The sequence below is a fragment of the Ascoidea rubescens genome (genome assembly GCF_001661345.1).
Source record: "Ascoidea rubescens DSM 1968 unplaced genomic scaffold ASCRUscaffold_1, whole genome shotgun sequence".
In the NCBI taxonomy this organism is placed as follows: domain Eukaryota; kingdom Fungi; phylum Ascomycota; class Saccharomycetes; order Ascoideales; family Ascoideaceae; genus Ascoidea; species Ascoidea rubescens.
This window is the reverse complement of record NW_017962913.1, coordinates 3032767-3054231: the sequence shown is the minus strand read 5'-3', so window position 1 is coordinate 3054231 and position 21465 is coordinate 3032767. Positions and strand designations below refer to the sequence as shown.

The window sequence follows — 21465 nt, the reverse complement described above, 5'->3', positions numbered from 1 at the left end:
ATTTTATTTTTGAATTCAATGAAACATGGTGGTTTGATTTTTGAAAACGATTCTTCAGCATCTTTTGTTTTTTGTTTTTTTTTAATTTTTTTATTTTGGGTTTTGTTAATATAAATTTTCTTTAGGTTTTTGAGCTTTATAAATTTTTTCGTTATGACATTTTAGTTTATATTTAAAATAGTAATTGGACAAAAATGAATCTTTTATGAGATTAGTCATTTCATAAGTGTCTATTTTTGAAATTGTTGGATGTACAATATATAAGCAATGTTGAGCAATGAGTTGCAGCTGAGCGCTTAATCGAAATTACACCTCCGGAGTAATAATAATAGTGTTGGGGAAGCCGGGACAGGGTAACTTGACGGATTTCGGGAAAAGATACGAAATATTGTATTGTACTCGACGAAGATTCCGGTAATTACTATTGAAACGGAAAGAAAAGAAAAGTAAAGTAAAAAAAAAAAAGAAAAGGCAAGGGAACTGATTGAACATAATTCTATTGTTGGTGTGTACTGTGGATAGAATTTAGTTTGATATTGGTAAATTTGGCAGAAATGGTAGGATTGGCGATGGTTTAACTGCTAAAGAGTTCGATATTTGTATTAAGGGACTAAAGTATAATTGATTAACCGCCAATAGAGATAATTGACTAAAATGAATAATTTCAATTGAATTTATTAAATAAGATGATAATATAATATAGATAAAAGAAACAAAGCTAAAAATATGAGTAAAACTAAAATTAGAAGTTGGATATTAGGAAACAAAATAAAAGCGAAAGATGCAATGATCGATTAAAAGACGTTAATAACTATTTAGAATACTAAATACTCTATGCGAATGTGGTTTGGAGAGTATAAAGTATAGAGTATAGAATGAAAATTGTAGGTAGACCAACAATGCAATCAGGTAATCGTATAGGAACAACTAAAAGCAAAAGACAAAAAAAAACAACAATATAGCAAAACAAACTAGAGGATAAGATCTAAATAGAGATCAGTAGAAAAACATAATAAAAACACAGTACAAAAAACAAAATTAATAAAATTAATAAAATTAATAAAATTAAAGAAGAAAGTTAAAAAAAACAAACTTTTTTGGTTTTTTTTATTATATAGTATAGGAAAAGTTAAAGTTCATTTTTTGAATAATTTCAAAAAGATCAAGACGATCCTGTAGGATTAATTTTAATAGGTATTCAGCCTTTTTGTTATTGGAGAAGAATTTATGATAAGTATCATGGTCGATTAATCTTAAAACGTTGCCTTTTCTGATCCAGTTAATTAATTGGATTGAGTTGATGTTTGAGCTGAGTAATAGGTCGTAATACGGTTCTTTACCAATTGCAGCGTGGAGTAAGATCAACCCAACAGAATATAGATCTGATTTAAAAGTAGGTAAAGAGGGAGGGTTTGATAATAATTCAGGAGCAGAGAATTGGAGGGTTGTTTGAGGATTGTTAAGTAGGGAGGCGTCGTTAAAGCAAGCTGAAGAGAAATCAGTGATTTTGAAGTTTAATTGGGTGTCATTAGAGATGAGGACATTTGAAGTTTTCAAATCGCAATGAATGATGTTTAGTTTTCTTAGGATTAGGAGACCTTTGAATAGTTGGTTGACCAAATTCCACCAGGAGGTATTTGAGATGAATAATTCGTAGTTTGGGGAAAAAGTAATGTTATCAATTAAATTTGACAAATCCAGAGGACATTTTTCTAATAATAGAGCATTTCTAAATTTGTTTAAGCGAATTGGAGGGTAATCCTTTTTGAATAATTGATAAATGCCAAAAAATTTAATAAAAGGGAAGTTAATATTAATGTTGTTAATATTAATGTTGTTATTATTAATGTTGTTATTATTAGCTTGAGAAGAGAGATAGTAGTTGGATAGAGTGTTTAAAATTAGAGCCTCCGAATTAAATTTTTTATTAATTCTCTCATTGATTGGCAACTTTATGGCAACTTGAGTTAGCAGATTGTTTTGAAGGATGTTGACAAGGGTAGCCGAGTAAACAGTGGAGATTGAGCCTTGACCCAAGTAGCCATTTTCGAAATCAATGATTAATTTATAGTGGTTTGGGTTGAGTATTAAGGATTGATTTGAAATGAGATTCGAGTTCAATGAAGGCTGGTTTGGAATTGAGGAATAGGAATAAGGAGGGTCATCTTTAAAAGAGTTTAAAGAGGTGGTTGGAGAGGAAAGAGAGATTGGAGATTGGATGGTGGTGCTTGATTGGTCGGTGAAAGATGAGTTGATTGAGGAAACAGAAGACAAGGAAGAGACGGTGTTTTGTGAGATTATGGAGGTAAGATTGTTGTGGTTGATGTTAGTGTTGATATTGATGTTGTTAGTGGGTGTGTTGATGTTGTTGTTGATGTTGATGTTGTTGATGTTGTTGTTGTTGTTGTTTGGAATTAATAGTTTGAAGGGAAGTTGAATAGGTAAGACAGTGGAGGGCATCGCTGAAACAGAGACAGAGGTGGATGATGGAGGGGTATAGAGCTGATTGATATTCATTGACGGGTGATGAGAGTTATTAAGTAAACAAATAAATAAGATGTTGCCGTTATGAAAACTAGTTAATATAGTTGAATAAACTTGAGAGTTAAATTCTGGTTTTGAAAAAGAAGGGAAGAAAAAAGAGAAGAAGATGCTTGGGTAGAAGATGAAATATTTATAGGATGATGCAGAAAGTGAAAATTTTTCTTTTTGAAATTTGAAGATAAGAGATAACAAAATAATAATCAGTGATAAATGACAAATAATAAATAATAAATAATAAATAATAAATAATAAATAAATAACTAATTTAATAGAGTAAAATACTAGCCAGAAAATAAAAAAATTAAAAAATCAAAAAATCAAAAAAATGAAATAGAATAAACTGATAATTGGAGGTTAAACAACCAGATTAATTAGGAAAATTTGATTTTTTTCAAGGAAAAGATCAGATTGGCGAAACGTAATTGAATTAAAACTGAAGTGAGATTAATTAAAGTGAGTTAGAATAAACCAAAAGAGGGCGAATGAGAGAGAACTAGACTGGAAAAATTAAACTGATAAAGGATACTGGATTAGACTAAAACGATAATTATTGCTTGATGAGTAATTGGAAAAGCAGAATTTAAAGATAAAGAGAAGAGAAAGAAAGGATGTTTTTATATCGCAGCAACTGAGAAATATACACAATATACATTTCAACTCACAAATGCAATTAATAAGATGATCTACAAACACAAATTGAAATTGTCTTTACAATTGCAATTATAATCCTAAATTCTAATTGCCATACTAACCATAAAGTGCAATTGCTAACCGATTTGACACTCCAGAGCAATCATTCATTTACTCAGTCCGCTCATTCATCTCTAAATAAATTGCTTGTTGAGAAAAAGCAGAAATAAACCCACATCACTCTCTGGCACTTACCCTCCACCCGTGCTACCGGGACATAAGCCCCTGCTCAATCTGGTTTGCAGCACAGACTCCGAGCCAGAGGCACGCCATGCCCTGCTGTCCCATGCATCTCCGCAGTGATCAACGCGCGCAAACGGACAAATGGTCCCGGAGCCGGTGTCACGTGAGCCCTTTAAGTTTCAACGCTAGCCTAGGTCAGCGAGGGGTCACAAGCAGACAGAACAAGCAATCTCTGCTTCTGTCAAAATGACACATGGGCTACTCGTGGAGACTCTTTTTGGTGCTTGTGGTGTTTGAGGTGTTTGTTGTATGGGCTTTAAGGGGGCTTTCCAGCCTCAGAAGCTGCACAAACGCAGATCGCTAGCCCAGAGCGAGGATTGGTGTCCATGCTCAACAAAACAGCCAGATCGCCAGAACCTTTCTTTTCCGATTTTGCTGGTGTCTCAACTTTATCGGTTTTCTTTTCATTAGCTACGCTCAATGGAGGGAAACGTTTAGTTTAGACTAAAATTTAAACTTAATCTGCTTCAATCTTTGAGGAATATCTCTTTCGTTTTAATTTCCTTTTCTCTCAGCCTTTGGCTTTTTTGGCAAGCCTGTCTACATTATTTTTACAATTCTCTTCTTTGGAGGCTAATCTAAATGTATTATTAAACTCATTTTGTTATGCTTCGGTCGTTTATTCTTTATATCTCTGTTATGTGTTGAATTTTAATCTGTCTTCATTATACTTTTATTTATTTCCGCTGATTCTTAACGTTCAATTTCTTTGGAACTTCCTATAAAACTTATTCTCATCTAAACAAAAACCTCTTAATGTGCAACTTGCTCATTCTTTTCGTAAACTTCGAGTAAGTCACGAGTTAGTTTCTAATGTTATTGAATAAAACAAAATAAATGCTATATTGTGATCAATACGAAATATTAATTTTAATAAATAGATAATTAATAGTATGGCTATATAATGAAAATGATTGATCAACAATAATTAAACGGTTTAGCAAATTGTTATTGTTGTAGCGAATCCATAATATTGTGTTAAGGTGTAGAGGTACAAACGAAGGAATCGAGGGTCCCAGACCCCTTTTATAGGGGGCCTGGGGTAGAGCCCGTGCGGATTGCTTATCCTATCCGTACATTTCCTATCCGTATCCGAAATACGGATAAGTTTTGCTATAAATAGTCGGACCAAGTTCCGTTCGCTTGACGAAACTGAAAACAACAAATTATTCTTTTCTTTTTCTTCGACCATCGAGCCCGAACCAAGCCCTAGAAATCACGGGGACAGACTGGCAGCATGTGCTAGATCGTCTGTGGCAATCGAGTTCAGAGATCCGAGTGCCTTACACCATGCAAGTCCAGCATTTACTGTTATCAACTTTCTAGAGCTGCTGCAAAGAATTTTCGTTGCAAATCTTAATATCCTAACTATCCTCTGGAAAAAGAGATTAGTATCAAAAACAGAATAGATCCAAAGTGGTACCAACCATTTACAGGCCATAGCAGCAAAATCTAACGGTTTCATAGCCCCGCATATTTATACATAGCCCCGCATTTTCAAAAAGTACCATTGCTATAGTTCTTCTTTTGCGGTCAATCTCTTATATATACGGTATTCCCTCCCTACTTGCAACTAAATACACCTACTTCTTCCCCTACCACACCTTGTTGATCCGAAAATTGAGAGAAAGAGAACAAAAATTAATCATTCTGAATCGAATGGGCATTCTGGAGAAAAAAGGTAATATCCTTAAGATATATAAATGAAATACCATACAATAATCTAAGCTATTAATTGCATTAAGATATTAACTTGTTAATTAAAATACCCTTTCATTTTCCTACAGGTCCCAAACTATTAATGAAATCTAAAAGCCGACTGCTTTACTTAAATTAAGCAGTTGTTCAATTGTTTTGAATTTGACCATACCAAAATCTTCATCCAAACCCCAAATTTTCTTTGATGCTAAAAAACAGCAACCAAATGAATTGTTGTAGATATTCAACAAGTTTTGCTCCCCATATTCATAATCTTTTCTCGGTCAACCAACTTATTATTGTAAGTAACCGTGGTTGACATTAGCTGGGGTTTACTAATCATAATTTTATCTCTACTGTTTGCAGGACATCTATCATCACGGCTATTGGAATTACTTTTGGTGTTTTTTTTTAAAAAATTAGTCAAATTTTCAGAGCTTCTGCTGTGTTTCTTTTCCTTCTTTTTTTCCTTTTCTTTTTCAACCTCTATTGTCTTTTCACTGGACACTGGCTGGTCTTTTTCATTCAATCCTTTCTTGCTGATAAGTAATAAATCGTGAAAAAGTGACAACGTTTTTTGATGAGTATGTAACCCTCGTTTTTTACTAAGTTTGGCAGTACCATTGTTGAGAATCTTATTACCATTTTTATCACTGGTTCCCACATTTTCAGTCATGTTTTGAACTGTTTCCATGTTTCTACTAAATCTTGAAAATTTAGAGATCTCATTCAAACTAAAAGATAATCGTGAATTGTTGTGTCTATTTTGTGTAAGTTCCTTAAAGTTATGAGAATTATCACTTTTTTCCCCATTAAACAAGAAATTATCAATATCATTTCTCTCCTTATAATTATTTTGCCTTAGTATCATTGCTTTATCATTGGTGGTTATTAACGTCTGCGCATTGTTTTTGGTTAATAATTTATTGCTTTTGGGAATATTATAATTAACATAATCCTCGCTATTTTTATTGAAAAAATCTTCTAAACAAAGGGATTGGCTTTTTTGATGATTATCACTCTCAAATTTTTTTAACATATTTAATTGATTATTTAAATGGATCTGAACTTCATCGGGGCTACTAATATCAATATCCGTAAAGGAATATCTCTTTGTATTATTTTCATTGCTATCAATATCCCCAACAATAATATTATTGTCGTTGGTACCATTATGATTGCACCCATGATTATTGGTGTAATTATACTCATAATCATCATTAGTATATCTAATAAACTCATTATCTGGTATTATATTGACTTTTGGAGCTGCTAAAAATGAAACTCTCCTTTGTTTTTTATTACCAAGAGAGCTTCCAAAGGTCGAATGATTATCAACTTTATATCCATGATTATTACTGATATTTTCGTCCGAAAAATTGAAGCTGTTCATACTAAATAAATGATTTTCCATAGGTTTACTAACTTTATGGTTTTTGTCAGTTTCAGTTTCAGTTTCAGCTTTAATTTCAATTTTAGCATCAATTTTAGCATCAATTTTAGCATCAACTTTTGCATCAATTTTTGCATCAATTTTTGCATCAATTTTTGCATCATCACTAATATCTTCACTACCAATTTCAGTCTCATTTATATTGATATTGCTGCCGCGGATATAATTATTTAACAAAAATCCAGATTCTGAAAACTCTTTAAATTGCTTGCTACTATTAATGAAATCTTGAATTTCCTGTGTAACATCTATTTCATTACTCAGAATTAACTTACTTTTATTATTTTCAAAATTTTTACCCATTGTTAAGCGCTCTTTACTATTGCATTTTTCAATAACTTGATCAAATGTTTTTAAAACATCAATGGAGAATTCCAGAGCATTATCATTTTCATTTAATTCATCTTCGTTTAACAATTTAATATCGGTTAAAGTCATATACTTTGATATACTATTGCTTAATGTAGATAACTGAGATAACTGTGAATTACCTCTTGAAATGATTTTATGATTTTTTGAATTAAAACGGTTAATTGAACTTATCGAATCTTTGCTCCTAAGATGTATAGTATTTTTGTTATCGATATCAAACCATGAGTCGGTTGATGATAATGGCTCCATTACACTGATTTTCAATACATTACTTTTAAAAAAATTAGGATCAGAGATAGTTGAGGCTGAAATTGAAGAACAAATACTTTCATGTCCCTTGATAATGTCATTAACTGAATTACCAGATTGATGAAAATCAGGTGTTGATTTGCTGAAGGAGTGTGGATAACTGATAAAATGGAGTGAATCTTTGTTTTTTTCATTCAAATTAGGACTAGGGTAGTATATAGGTTGAGTAGTTGTCTGCACTAAAACTCCAGAATTTTCCGAATTGTTATTAGTGTCAATATTATTACCAGTACTTTTATTAGTATTCCCTGTATTTTGATCAAAAATATTACTAAAAATTGGTAAATCCAAGCTCAATATAGAATTTGAAGATCGTTCAATTGACTTGGGATTTGAAGCAGGAGGAAAATTTTTATTTAGTCCAGATGGTTCGTCTGATACAATAGTTAATGTAGCCTTTGATGTTGTATTTGACAATGGATATTGCAGTTGATTTGATGTTGGAGCTGAAATTAAATTTGAATCTGAAATAGAGTTCAAGTTTGATATTGTAGTTAAAGGTTTTACATCGTTGATTGGAACAGATTCATCTTCAGGAAGATTTTCTAGTTGAGGTTTTTTCTGATTAAATTTAATGTAATTTGGGTTATTTGTATTTGAAACAAGAGACAAAGGAGATTCAACATCTGAATTTTTTCTTGAACTTTTGTTAGATATAATTATAAGTTTGGGTTTATGATTTGTAGAAGAGAAAGCAGTTGATCTAGTTTCAGCTGTGTTTATGGATATATTTGATTCATCTCCAGACAAATATAAAGAGGCTATTTCATCGTCCATTTCATTGTCAATTTCATTTTCAAATTTAATTTCTCCACTTGGTTTATTTATTTGTTTTAAATTAATTTTTTCATAAATTTTATTATTAATAATATTGTTATTTGTATTAATTTTATCCAAGTTTGAAGATTTTGAAATTTCATTTGATAAAATTACCAAGTTTTCATTTAAATCAGTTGTTAGTGAGTTTAACTGAGCAAACTTCAATTTTAATAAATTATTTTCATTTAACAAATTTTGAATTGTATTTTGAGATTTGGTTAAAGAATTATTCATTAGCTTCAATTTTGATTTAAAAGACGAATAGATGAAATTTAAATGATTATTATAACTAGTTGTAACTTTATTGAGTTTTGAATTTAATTTTGTGATTTGATATGAGTTTTTGGTTATGGTAATATAATTATTAAAATTGATTTTCTTCAAGTTTGTATTCTTTAAGGAAAACTCTTTATTTGTAGTTTCCAAATGATTTATTATCTTTTGGTACCTCTTCTTCTGGCTATATATGTAATAAATGAGCAATAGGAGGATAAGCTGGATTACAATACTGTGATACATTGTTCACAACAGACCAATAGAAGCAAATTGCAACCAATTTTAGCACAGCAAAGAGATAGTAGAAAAGGGAATATATGAATGGCTATATATAAAACAGGAAGAAGACTATCTTGGTAGATAGAAATATTTGATATACGAAATAATATTTTTTTCACACGACAGTTATTCACTCCTCCTATGTCTTCCTCGTAATTAAACAGAATGTATGTCGAGGTTTGATGGCAGAATGAACTTAGAATATCTAGCTGAACATGTAAAGCTTTTTTGGCAAACCACCAAGAGTGCTTGAAAACAGTAAAGCAAAACTGCTAATTATAAACAAGTTGCAAGTCTAAAGGATAATTATTGTAAGAGTGGTTAGGAGTAGCTTCTGTTGCACCGATTACAGCTGAGTGTATCAACGACAAAGTGCTGTAGGTTGTCTCTTTATAAGCGAATCGCTAGGTCTTTTGTCTTCTATGGCAAAACAGCAGTTAGGAGGTCTTTAGAGCAGCTCTTCCATCTTCGGTTTGTTGTTTAGTGTGTTCTTCTGACTTTGTTCGATCAGACTATTGGCGTTGGAGAGAAGTTTCTTTGGAGTGTGGAAAGGCAGTGTTGGACCAAGGCATGTTGGGGCAAATCCCTTCATCGAATCGTACAGAGGTTAATTGGAATCTCACTGCTAAATATAAAATGCATACAATTGAAACATGCACTCTGAGCAAACAATGTGAACATACAATATGGGCATGCTAAGCAGGACCTGAGCAACACCTAAAGAGTATGGAGTGGGATAAGAGGCGAATACGAGAGGTTGAGCCAGATTGGCTGAGAGCTGGTCTTAGAAGGTCTTACATTTTTGATGCAGAGAGGATGTGTATTTCTATCAATTTCTGTCAAGAATTATGCCTATGTAAATGGAGTTGAATGAGTAGCCAGTGTGAGAACAGTTTTTTAAGACGAGCATGAAAATGAGTTAAAAAGAAAAGTGAAAATAGCTGTGATGAAAATTTGACCCATAACGTGGTAACCTTCTTGTAAGTATCATTGATAATTTAGTGGAAAAAAAAAAATTACATCAAAGAATAATAAAAATAGAAATGAGAAACACAACAAAACAAATATAAGAAAAACAATAGTAAAAATAACCCTAAACAAAAAATACAAAGAAAAATATATGAAATAATACCAAAACCCTAATTAGGAGAGTAGAGCAACATCTATTATTGATTTATAAGAAGTTCATAAGAGTTTTATAATTAATTTGCAAACAATTCCAAATCAAAATTTTATTTTGAGAAGTTTTCTATCACAAGAGATGAGAAGTTGTGTAAATGAGAGCTATTCCACCAAATATGACTAAACAAATATCAGAAAGTCTGGCAAGTTTGTCCTTTGCACAGGATTTATAATGAAGCATTGGAGGGTACATATAAACTAAAGGAATGCAAGCAAGACAACCAACCAATGAGACAAATCTATCCAAGTTATCAGCACCATAAATTGCAATAAGGGTGCACAGGATAACGATTGAAAATCTGAAAAAGTTTTTTAACCATTTAATTTTCCAATCAAATTTGCCATGTAAATTTGGACCAAAAATATTGTTTTCCAAGATTTTAATAACAGGAAACAATTGCAAAGGAGAAGATAATAAAATAGCTAAAGAATAGAATAGCTGAATTAGATTGACAAAGATTGAATCTTGTGGTAAATTTAGTATAATTACAGTTAGGGTTTTTGAGCCATAAGTCATATAACATAATGAAGCAATTGAGATCATTAAAATTGAAATTGAAACTATGACTAAAAACATAACTTTTGGAAATTTTTCTGGTTGAGCCATTGATTCTTGAATTGGGATAATTAAACCAATACCTTCAAAGGAAAAAATGGCTACACCTATGAATAAGGGCCAATCATTTGAATTGAAAAAAATAATATCGTTGGCCGGACCATTAAGAATTAAATGAAATGAAGTGTAATAAACAATGACGATCAAACCGAAAAAAATGAAAACGTTGGCAAATAATGCAGCTAAAGATAATTTTGTAATGTTTCTAATTAAAGATAATGGCATAAAGATTAGACATAGGATTGATAACATAAAAATGAATGAGACATCGAAATTAAAGATGTTTTTAATGAATGCAATCAAGTTATTACTTGTGAATACCAAATAAGTAGCTACAAAGCCAATTTGAGATAAGACTATTGAAAATAAAATGAGAAGTTTCATTTTATAGCCAAATAGGATTAAACCAATGTCACCAAAAGAGGAGACATTTGTAGCAGATTTAGTTTGGACTAATAGGTAATAGCACCAATAAGAGTATAAACCAAAGAAGAATAAAACAATTGAAGAAAAAAGTAAGCCACCATTTAAAAAGGCCTTTGGTAAAAATAAGATACCAGTACCTATAAATGCTTTAAATAATAGGAAGAAGGCCTTTAACGGAGTTGCAGTTCCTTTTTGTTTATTAAAAGCTGAAGAAGAGATATTAGTGGAGGAAGATTCGGATAAAAGAGGAGTTTCTTCATCAATTGATTTTGAGGGTAATTTAATTGCACAGGTTTTAAAATCGTAATCTTCCAAATTTTCACCAGCAAAATGACCATAAATAGACAAAAATTCCATGAAATTTCGAGTTAAAAAGGGAGGTAAAGTGATATCGTCATTACTGTTGTTTGTATTTGAAGTTAGTTTGCTTGATTTGGGGTTATTATGATTTGAATTATTTATAACTTTTTTAATAATAAATTCTCTTCTAAAACCACCAGGAACATTGATTGCACTTGCAATGGACTGTCGTCTTTCGTTCAAGTTAAAAGAAGATCTTCTGGATGGTTTTATAGTTAAGTTATTTTCAGTGTCATTATTAGGTAAATTGTTGTTATTAATTAGGTTTGTATTGAGAATATTTGAATTAGTTGAAATAAAAGAAACGTTATCCTTTGAATTTGAATTTGCAAATTTATATAAATCTCTTGTTATGTCACCACCTTGAAGAGTTATTGGGTCAATATTTGGATTGGTTATAAGATGATTTTTAACGCTGTTTAAAATCTCTAAATTTTCGTTTTGATTTTCTATGGTTAAGTTTTGTAGTTGGGAAGGTTGTTGAGGGGAATGATTATTTGAGTGAGACCAATTTGTGGAGGCGGTGAAGACTGAATTATTTGAGGACATTGGGGGATCATGTTTAATTAAGGGTAGTTTCGAGTTGCTGCTGTTATTATTGAGGTTATTATTCAAGTTATTGAGGTCGTCAAATGGGTTTGCGTTAGAATTTGGAATAGACACTGATCTTTTCATGAACAAATTTGACAAGTTGTTGTTACTGCTAGTATTGGTGGTGTTGTTTATTGATGTGCTGTTGTTTCTGTTTAGAAACGAGTGATTTAAAGAGTTGTAACTACTATTTCTCAAGTTTTTAAGATTCAAGTTTGAGCTTGAGTTGGGGTTGTAAAGATCATTAAGATGATTATTCGAGGGAGAGTTTGTTAGCTTGAGAATGTTTTGGTGTCTTACGGGAGACCCAGCAACACCAGGATCGCCAGCTACCAAGGACATTGGGTTGATATTTGATGAGAAGGAGGCATTTCTGTTATCTCGACCAAGGTAAGAACTGGAGGGCATCATTAGCAGACAACAGAGAGCAGAGAGCAGAGAGCAAGAGGACAGAGAAAAGAAGCAGTAAAAAGTAGACAGAGAAAGTAAAAAAGGAAAAGAAGACAGCTTAGGAGAAGAAACTCAGAGGAAGGCAAACAACGAGAAGCTGGAGTATTTATACTTTTCGCCTGAGATGGATGGCCTCTCCTCGCAACGACTGTTATCTGCAGCCGGCAAATGGGCGCGTGATCTTATCTCAGGCGGCTCGCTGCGTGATATAGCATGCGTGCGTGTGCAGCAGCATCTTATCAGGCTTTTACGTAATTGTGCAGTAGACAGCGTTTTTTTCAGTTGGTTTTTCCTCGGCGGGAAAGTTTTGCGCGAATGTGGTCAAAATAAGAGCGTGCGTGCCGCAGCGTTTGTGCACCGAATCCACAGCGCTGGAACGCTTCTTTGTATTTACAGAGTGGATGGTTTTGAAGCTAGAGCTGCTCGGTTTGCACAAACAGCTGCATTAGACGTTAGGTGGGAGGAGGAGGGCTCCTATCTGGTCTTTCCTCTCAGTTGAGAGTATGTCAAAGTTTTTGCAGGCATTCAAGGTGCTGGTCACCTCGAGCTGGATGCCCAACTCCTTGAAGAAGTTCTTGTTGCTTTGATCCAACATTCTTGTTTTTTTCCCTAGTCCAATCACTAACAAGTCTGGTTTGGGGTGAATCAACCTGAATATGCTCAAGGATTTCTCATTGAACTTCAAAATGAAGTTGTTGATGATTTCATAGTTATTCGACAAATCAATCTCAAATGTTTCATTATTAAGTAGTATTGCACCAACAATTTTCTGTTTTTTATTAATCTCATTGTCGTTGTTCTCAGGAATAACATTTGTTGATCTGATGATTAGCCCATTTGTTAATAGAAACCCGTTCGATAATACTGATTCCACTGAATTTTTTGGTCCAGTCAATCCGGCATAGATATCGAATTTTGATAGCGCAGTATCTCCTACCTTTTGAGTTTTCAATCCACCCAAATAAACAGAGCTATTCTTGCTATGAAATTCTCTTCTTAACCCTAAGCTACCATATCGTGCAAGTTTTCCGACACTTCTTAACCATCTGCTTGCTGCCATTTCGATTCAGCTTATTTTTCTTTCCTCAGTATTCCATCACTTCTCCACTGAAATCTGCAAAATATCAAATCCGGATTTTTCTTGCGGATTTACCAGTCCGCATCACATGACAATTTTCTTTTTTTCACGGAAATATCCCAACCGAGAGTGAGGATATAATCAACCTAAATTATATTGAATAAAATCAATTTACTGCATTTTGGGTTCATTTTCATAAAAAGTTATTCTTTAATACACGTCTAATAACTGTTAATAATGCCCGTCAAACCACTATCAGCAACATCCCTTTCCATGAATGGTTTGGGCACATTCATGCTACCTGTATGTTGTCTCTCTTCTTTTGCACTTTTCCGGCCTCTTTAAATTGTTATATTAACATCATTAATTGTCTTTCTTTTCTATTATTCTATTCTTTTTTTTTTCTTTTTGGTCTCACTTCATTCTATTATACTTGATACAGTGCAAAAAAATAGTTTTACAATATTGTAACTGGAATGGTTCCGCCGAGGGAATGAGACAGTTCATTTTGAATGAATTAAAAGATTATGCTGCTTCAAATCCAAAAATCGAGTTCAACATAATCAAAAAAACCGGCCATCCTGTCGTAAAAGGTTACTATCCTTACAACCAAGTCAAATCAATTTGTGTCAGAAATTTAAAACCCTTTGAAATTAAAAGAAAATTGGATTTAATCAAAAATAATTCATCTGCTCAATTAACTTCATACAAGAATAACGTCACAAGTAAAAATAAAAACCCAAGAGGTATTTGGAGTCCCTTTCATGTTGCACCCTCTCTAAGACACAAAATTTAATCAGAATTCACATAAATATCTACAAAAATCAATATCTTATTAGCTATTCATTTATTGTATTACCTTCTTTTGTAAATACTACATTTGTCTACGTTTCTATCCAATTAATACTCATAACTTAACTTTTTATATTCTATAAATCTGTAGATTTTAAAAACAATGAAACATAAATATAAACAAAAATTATGATTTTATAAACTAATAAAATTATAAAATCATAGGATAGAAACAAAATCAATCAAAAATCAAAAATCAAAAAAAAAAAAGACTGTAATGAACATTCAAGAAAGTGAATTTAAAATTCATAACATATATAATCCAGCTATATATACCAACAATAAAAAACATGAAATTAATGAAAGGAAACAAAAAAAACAAAAAACAAAAAATAAATAAAAAAAAACAAAATGTATAGGATGATAATTGACATCATGTACAGAAAATATATTATACAAAAAAAAAAAATGTAACCTTTTACAGTTTTTACGTGATATTAATAATTGGAAAATTTGGGGTTGACTTATTATTATGGTTTAAATGAAATATCTTCTGACTACTCGATTTTCGGCTCAATAATGCTTTTTTTGCTGCAATTTTAAACGAAGTAGATTTTTGTGCAAAGAATTTTCTTCGAGGTCGATAATTTTCTGTATTTTTTTCCTTTTGCAGTTCTTTATTGAAAATCGGATCAGACTTTCTACTATAATGAACACTTTTACTTTGAGATTTAGTTTTGCCGTTTTTATTATTATCAATCTTGGTGGCTATACTGTCCTCGGTGATAGTTTTTCCATTCTTATCACTATTTTCACTTATTTGAGCAGTATCATTGTTATATCCTGTCTTTTGAATATCTTTGGCTTGGTTATCGCTATTAACGTAGTTCAAGTTAGGATTTACCTCTGTAGATGACTGAGAATTATCATACTCATGTCTATTTTCCTTTCCAAACAAGTTCTCAAGTCCTTTTGTTTTATTTTGATTGGGAATATGGTTATTGCTATTAGTGACTTCAGATCCATGAGAAACTAAACTGAACGTAGACTTTAATGATCTTAAAGAATAAAATGATCTTTTTGACGCTAATTTTCTCAATCCCCTACCATCATTATTTTTTGCTATTTCAGCAATACTCGGAGGCGGAATTATTTTATCAATATTATCGGCAGAAAGAAAATCACTTGAAGACGATTTGGGGAGTGATATTTTCTGCTCCATCTCTTCCTCAACATAAGAATCATCAATTGAAATCGAAAAAAATTGTTTCAAATTCGGAGTTTTCATTTCTTCATCTTCTATATTATTATTTTTCCCATCAATTTTTTTATGTGTGGGTGAAATTGTTAAAGTGTCCTTAGATTTATTTTCTTGAAAACTTGGGCTATTATTAATTGGTGGTAATGCATCCAAATCATCATCTGAAAATATTGAAGCAACACTTTCACTTCTAGATTTTTTCAAAGGAATTTGATTAAGATGTTCCAAGTAATGATCAATAATAAAGCAAAATTCCTCAAATTCAGAACTTTCGGGCCCTTGTAGTAAATTTTCATGGCAATAATTTATCAGTAATTCATCATTTCTTAAAATATCTTGGTAATGAACCTCATTTTCAATGTAATATATAAAACTTTCAACTTTAAATTTTTCATACCACAATGATTGCAAATATGACAGGTATACTTTATTTGAAAAATTTAATAACAAACTTTTTGTCTTTGTTTGTAAAGGTATTAAATTTTGAACAAAAAATAGGATCTTAAAAAAACTAGATATTGTCTTTTGAATAACTTTAAACTCACTCTTTAGAACAATATATTTTTGATTAATTCCCATAATATCTAATGAAGTTATTTCATAAATTTCGACATCGTAACCTTCAGCGGAATTTTCAATGGGTTTTTCAACGGGATTTTCCGAGTTAGTCTGAGCAGTGGAATAACTCTCCAAAAATTTTGAGCAGTTAAGATATGTTTGAATATCAAATGGAGTGCAATCAGAGATACTTGATAAATGATTCAAACAATTGATCCAGCTCATCATGGTTTCAGTTGAGCTAGATTTTAATAATTCTCGAGAATCAATTGAGTCCAATACTCTCTTATCCATCCAGGCCAAACAACTATCAAAATCATCATCAAGATTGTTAAATTCAGAATCCAAACTAACATAAAAACTATTATCGGTTTCTTTGAGAGACGATCTGTAGGCAAAACATTTTTTCAACGGAATAGAGCAAATAAGATTAGGGTTTGCACTATGAGTGAAAATATTGTTAAATGAAAGATACGAATTAACTTCTAAGACTTTTAATTTTTCTTCCAATTCTGTAGAGTTATTGAAATTGTTATCATAAAAATCATTTTCAAAGCATTCTAATATTTCTTCAGTAAGATTGCTAATCCAACTTAAGTTTCTGAATAAATATAAACCAAAATTTGTAACAATGCAATATGATTTTCTCCAGCCATTACTATTAGAATGATTTTCATTTAAATCTTCTTTAAAGTTTTTTCCACGGCCTTTGTTTTTCTTTCTATTCTTAATTAAAGAAGTTGATCTTGAATGGTATAAAACACCGGCTTTTACAATACTAACATAATAATATTTTTTAGTAGTAGAAGGTTGTTCATTTAGAGAAGTTGAAGAATCCTGACTATTGATTGAAATACCGTTTCTGAATTTAAAGGAAGAGCTTGCAGGAGATTTAATTTGTAAATTTTCATTTGAATTTTGATGATTAAAAACCTTTAAACCAAAATTAGAAGATAAATAAGGAGATATCAGGCAGTGGTTTGTAAATTTTAAGACCAATTTATGAGATGATTTGGAGATAGAGTACTGAGATGATGAAAATGCTGTCTTGGAGAAATTTTCACCATTATACTCCACTAAATTTTGAAAAATGTCTTCATATGAGTCACTGAGGTCGAACAGAGATAAATCTAGTTTCATGAAATCAAGATCTTTATATGTAGAAGAGGAATAAACCAATGAGTTCAAATTTGATACACTTGACCACCCGAAAGTTGAATTTCTTCTTTTTAATTGAGGACTTGGATTAGAAGATGCTAATGGTAATGTGACAGTATATTTAGCCGAATCGAAAACTTCAGATATTGATTTGAAAGGAATTGCAGTTATATTGTCGAAAAAGTATTCGGCTAAATCTTTACAAAGCAAATTAAACAAGGGGTCTCTTTTCTTAAAATCTGAGTTTTTTGATTTTTTTAATTTTCTTTTGCTATCATTTTTGAAATCATTAATAATGGCGAGATAATCCAGTTTTGTCATTTTAGTTTTATTATTTTTGTTAAAATGATCAGTATGAAGAACCACTAGGGAGAACAATAGAGTGTAAATTTCATCGATTGAGTTGAATAAGCATTTATCAGTTGTTTGAGTAATAAATTTTTGGTCTTTTAGGCGTAGACTGATGATATTTTCAAAATGTTTTAATTTTAGGAAATATAGATAGGTGGTAGAAATTGATTCTAAAACCATGTCAATCTTTTCAGTTTCGCCAGGTAGTTTATGAAAATATAGAAATTTTCTTAGGATTAAGTCGACAGGTATTGAATATACTTTTGAGATCATTTCTTGAACTGATAAATTACCTATAGTTGTAAATAAAAGGTAGGAATCTTTCAAATCGTCTTGGTGGTAGTAATCATCGATATTTCTAGAGGCTATATCAAAGATTTTGGAATCAATTGGGGAATGATTGAAAGGGTTAATTTCTTGTTCCAAGCCAGTTTCATTATAGAACAAGTTGAAGAAAAAAACATACAAGTAGTATAGTAGGCAATTTTTATAAAAGTTATGGTCAGTTCCATAAGAGTAATCTGAGAAATCGTAGCTTTTGGGAGAATTGATGATTGAGTCGTTTTTATTTTTCAAGGGAAAGGAGAATTTTGAGGATAGGATGTCTATAATTTCGTAGGAATAGCCATCTTCTAGTAGTTTAAGAATGTAGGATTTATAGTCATCATTCAAGTGAGGTTTAGGGACGTGGGATAGATTGAAGCTGTCTTGCAAGATTTTTTTTTTTTTCAAAACTGAGTTTGAGATATCATCAAGAGAAGATAGAGAAGTTGAAGTGGAGTTTGTGATTCTTTTATCGGAGAGGAGACTTGGATAGGATACAGTTGATTCATTTGAGAATCTTGAAAGAAAGTTAGGAATTAGGCTATTTTTTCGATGAGGAGGGTTCAGTAGGGATAGTCTTGTTTCATAGTCTAGGGAATGGGTTAGAGGGGTGTCATTTTCAAGGGCTACAGATCTTCTTTTGTAGGAGTGGATATCATTTTGGGAGGGGATTGAAGATAAAGAGCCGACGGTTTTGCTTCTTCTTCTGTTGAAGGGAGATATTTTTGAGTTGGCGATAGAATTGAATTTTGTTGGAGAAGCTGAGTTGTTTCTCTTTTTGATGAAGAGAGAAGATATGTTGTTGTTGTTGTTGTTGTTATTGTTATTGTTGATAATTGAGTTTTTGGAGGATATGGATAGGCTTTTTTTTCTTTTTGCTAAAGAAGCTTTTCGTTCAAGAATGTCATCCGTAGATTGGGATATAAAATTTGATAATGAGCGGTTAATATTTGTATTTACATTTGTATTTATATTATGAGATGATGAGATGTTTGATTTTGAACGTAGGTTGTTATCTGAGGGTTTTGTTGATATGGAGTGGTTAGAAGGAGAGTCAGTGGATAGGTCAGTAAAGAGAGAGGTTGTCTTTCGACGAAATTTTTTTAAAGGGAATATTAAGGAGGATCTATTTTTGGGTATAAGTAGAGTGGAGGAGGAAGATGCTTTTGTGAGAGATTTTCTTGAAGCTATAGACGAAGCAGGAGAGCTTTTGGTATTGGCATTTGTATCGGTGGTTGTGCTGTTAATGGTGTTGATGTTTGATATGTTTATATTGTCTTGAGGAGATTTTGGACTATATACTTCTATAGAAGGAATTTGGAAGGATGAGGAATGAGAATCGGAAGTGATTAGCTGAAGATTTGGGTTTTTTGGTATGTTCAAGGACTCTAGTTTTTTGTAATTGAGAATATTTTTTTGCAATTTGTAGTTGTAGCTGGAGTCATTGGATAGGTAGTCGTCGTGGGATAGATAGTCGTCGTTACTTTTCAAGGCTAACAAACTCGAACCGCTATTATGATTATGATAAGTTGTATAGCTATCGTTGTAGAAAATATCGTTATCATTGAAAAAAATCTGGGAGGAAGTGGTGTTTAAGTTGAGAATATCATTGTCGTTATTATCGTAGATTACGGTGGTATTAAAATCGTCAGAATTTTCATCATCATCGTCCTTGTTGTAAAAGTTATTATTGTTATTGCTATTGCTATTGCTATTGTTATTATTGCTGGTATTATTATTATTGTTATTATAGTCGTTATTGTAGTCGTTTATTGGGGTTGCTTTTGAGTCGTAGGTGATAGTGTTGTCTAGACTGAGCATATCGGAAATGTTGAAGTTTGAATTTTCTTGGTGAATATTGTCATTGTTGGACATATTTATGTTGTTGGAGCAGTAGGTGCTGGAGCGCGAGATGTCTCTGTTTGAAGCTGAGGATAGCAGGAGGGAGGAGGAGTTGGAAATGGACCTTATGGTGGCAGTGGAACCCTGGAGCGACGGGTGCTGGCAGTAGTGGAAGGAGGAAGAAGTGTCGGCAGAGAGGTTGGAGGGACGAGAGTGGAAAGAGATGGTGGATCTGCTGCCGGAGTGGAAAAGGGTGGTGGAGGAGCGAGAGCGGAGCCTGCGGAAGACGCTGCGAAGCTGCGAGGAGCTGGAGGTGCTGGAGGTGCTGGCGGTGCTGGCGTCCATCGTGGAGAACAAAATAACAAGAGCAAAGCACAAGAGAACAAGCGCAGAACAAGAGCCGGGGCTGCTGCTGCCGCTGCTGCTTCTGCCGCCGCTTACGTCAGCGTTCTGCCTTTGTGCCTCTCCAGCAGAGATATAAGCACCACAGCAGCCGCCAGCTCTGCTTCTCCTCCACCAGCGCTGTTCTACGATGGACCTCTCCCACGACGTTTCAGATGCCAACGAGCAGGACGAAAAGTCGACCAGCGATTCTATCATCAATGGCTACTTCGATAATCCATCCAGAAACACTCCTACCCACGATCCTGCTGCTTCTGCTGCTGCTGTGCCTGGGTCAAAAGACCATTCTGATGCCTTTCTCCCAAAACCCCCCTCTGCCCTCTACATCAGCAAAAAGAACCAGATAATCTACTCTTCCACCTCAATTCCCAAGTCCAATTCAGCCTCAAATTTAAAGAGATTGAACTCGTTTTCAACCAAAACTAAAAACCTATCCCACTCTCAAATATCCGAAATCGAAAACTCTCTTTCTATCAGTGAAGAATCGCCATCAACTAGTAACCAAAAGTCGTCTAACGCTTCTCTTCCTTATCCTTATATCAACACCATAAGTTCCACCTCAGATACTCCGTCGCTAATAACCGACCCTTTGTCTACCACTTTTACTCAAGACTTGTCCTCAAATGCCTTTGGCACTTCCAGGATCCTAAATGATTCTGCTAAAAACTTGAATAAATCCTCCTTTTTCAATGAAACCATCAACGAAACTGTCACTTCAAACCTAAACTCAACCCAAAACAAATCACAAAATCAAGACCAAGACCAAGATCAAGATCAAGATCAAGATCAAATTCCAGATCAAAACTCAAACAACCCTCTTGGTTTAAATCTGCACGATAAAATCAACCCGAAAATCATCAGCTTGAACAACCCAATTATCCCTTCTCATTCCCATCCTCATTCCTCTCATTCTTCTGTTTACTCTTCCTCCTCTCACTCATCCAAAAATAAAAACCCTTTAAAACACTCCCTTTCAATCATCTCCTCTATCTTTGATCACAAAAAAAACAATATTCGCCCAAACGATCATGATCCTTCAAATAATAACCACATAAAACTCACCCAAAGATTACCGAGAAACTTTTACCAGGTCTTCTCTGGAATCTTTTTTGTCCTATTCGTCCTCAGTTTATCCGTCTTCCTACCTCTAATCATCGTCTTCTCAAGAGGTACTGAAAATTCAATCGATTCCTTTTTCAATAGAGCTTCATCCGATGTAAGACAAAAGGTATTCACCAGACTAGCTCAAAACTACAACCTTCTCTCCCTCCAAAATCCTTCGCTAAACAAAAAAAATCCCAATCTCAACAACTCCCTTACAAATCTTAAAAACCACACTAAAACTATTGATCTAATCCATTTTAACCCTCTAAATAACTCCAGCACAATTA

At 32.8% G+C, this 21465-nt stretch overlaps 6 protein-coding genes across 6 annotated transcripts; 1 reads left to right on the top strand and 5 right to left on the bottom strand.

Moving 5' to 3' along the window:
• Positions 1–726: 726 nt before the first annotated feature.
• ISR1 (putative protein kinase ISR1) lies at positions 727–2816 on the bottom strand. The gene has a single exon (XM_020192544.1). It carries the CDS (start codon positions 2515–2517, stop codon positions 1111–1113), a length of 1407 nt encoding a protein of 468 aa, XP_020050761.1. The 5' UTR covers positions 2518–2816; the 3' UTR covers positions 727–1110.
• Positions 2817–5419: 2603 nt separating this feature from the next.
• Positions 5420–8647, bottom strand: ASCRUDRAFT_68428 (uncharacterized protein; the record flags this gene model as incomplete). The annotated part of the gene is made up of 1 exon (XM_020191529.1): positions 5420–8647. The coding sequence occupies one exon, from the start codon at positions 8645–8647 to the stop codon at positions 5420–5422; it is 3228 nt and encodes a 1075-aa protein (XP_020050760.1).
• A 1288-nt stretch (positions 8648–9935) lies between these two features.
• AVT4 (Avt4p) lies at positions 9936–11471 on the bottom strand (the record flags this gene model as incomplete). The annotated part of the gene is made up of 1 exon (XM_020189420.2): positions 9936–11471. A coding segment is annotated over one exon (1536 nt), but the record flags the coding sequence as incomplete, so codon positions are not given.
• Positions 11472–12753: 1282 nt separating this feature from the next.
• On the bottom strand, positions 12754–13230 carry ASCRUDRAFT_23663 (uncharacterized protein; the record flags this gene model as incomplete). The annotated part of the gene is made up of 1 exon (XM_020189799.2): positions 12754–13230. A coding segment is annotated over one exon (477 nt), but the record flags the coding sequence as incomplete, so codon positions are not given.
• A 330-nt stretch (positions 13231–13560) lies between these two features.
• Positions 13561–14329, top strand: MRPL51 (mitochondrial 54S ribosomal protein mL43). Its single transcript, XM_020192543.1, has 2 exons — positions 13561–13689; positions 13829–14329. Exons 1-2 carry the CDS (start codon positions 13624–13626, stop codon positions 14180–14182), a joined length of 420 nt encoding a protein of 139 aa, XP_020050757.1. The 5' UTR covers positions 13561–13623; the 3' UTR covers positions 14183–14329.
• A 336-nt stretch (positions 14330–14665) lies between these two features.
• On the bottom strand, positions 14666–19705 carry ASCRUDRAFT_6265 (uncharacterized protein; the record flags this gene model as incomplete). Its single annotated transcript, XM_020191305.1, has 1 exon — positions 14666–19705. The coding sequence occupies one exon, from the start codon at positions 19703–19705 to the stop codon at positions 14666–14668; it is 5040 nt and encodes a 1679-aa protein (XP_020050756.1).
• Between the last annotated feature and the right edge of the window lie 1760 nt (positions 19706–21465).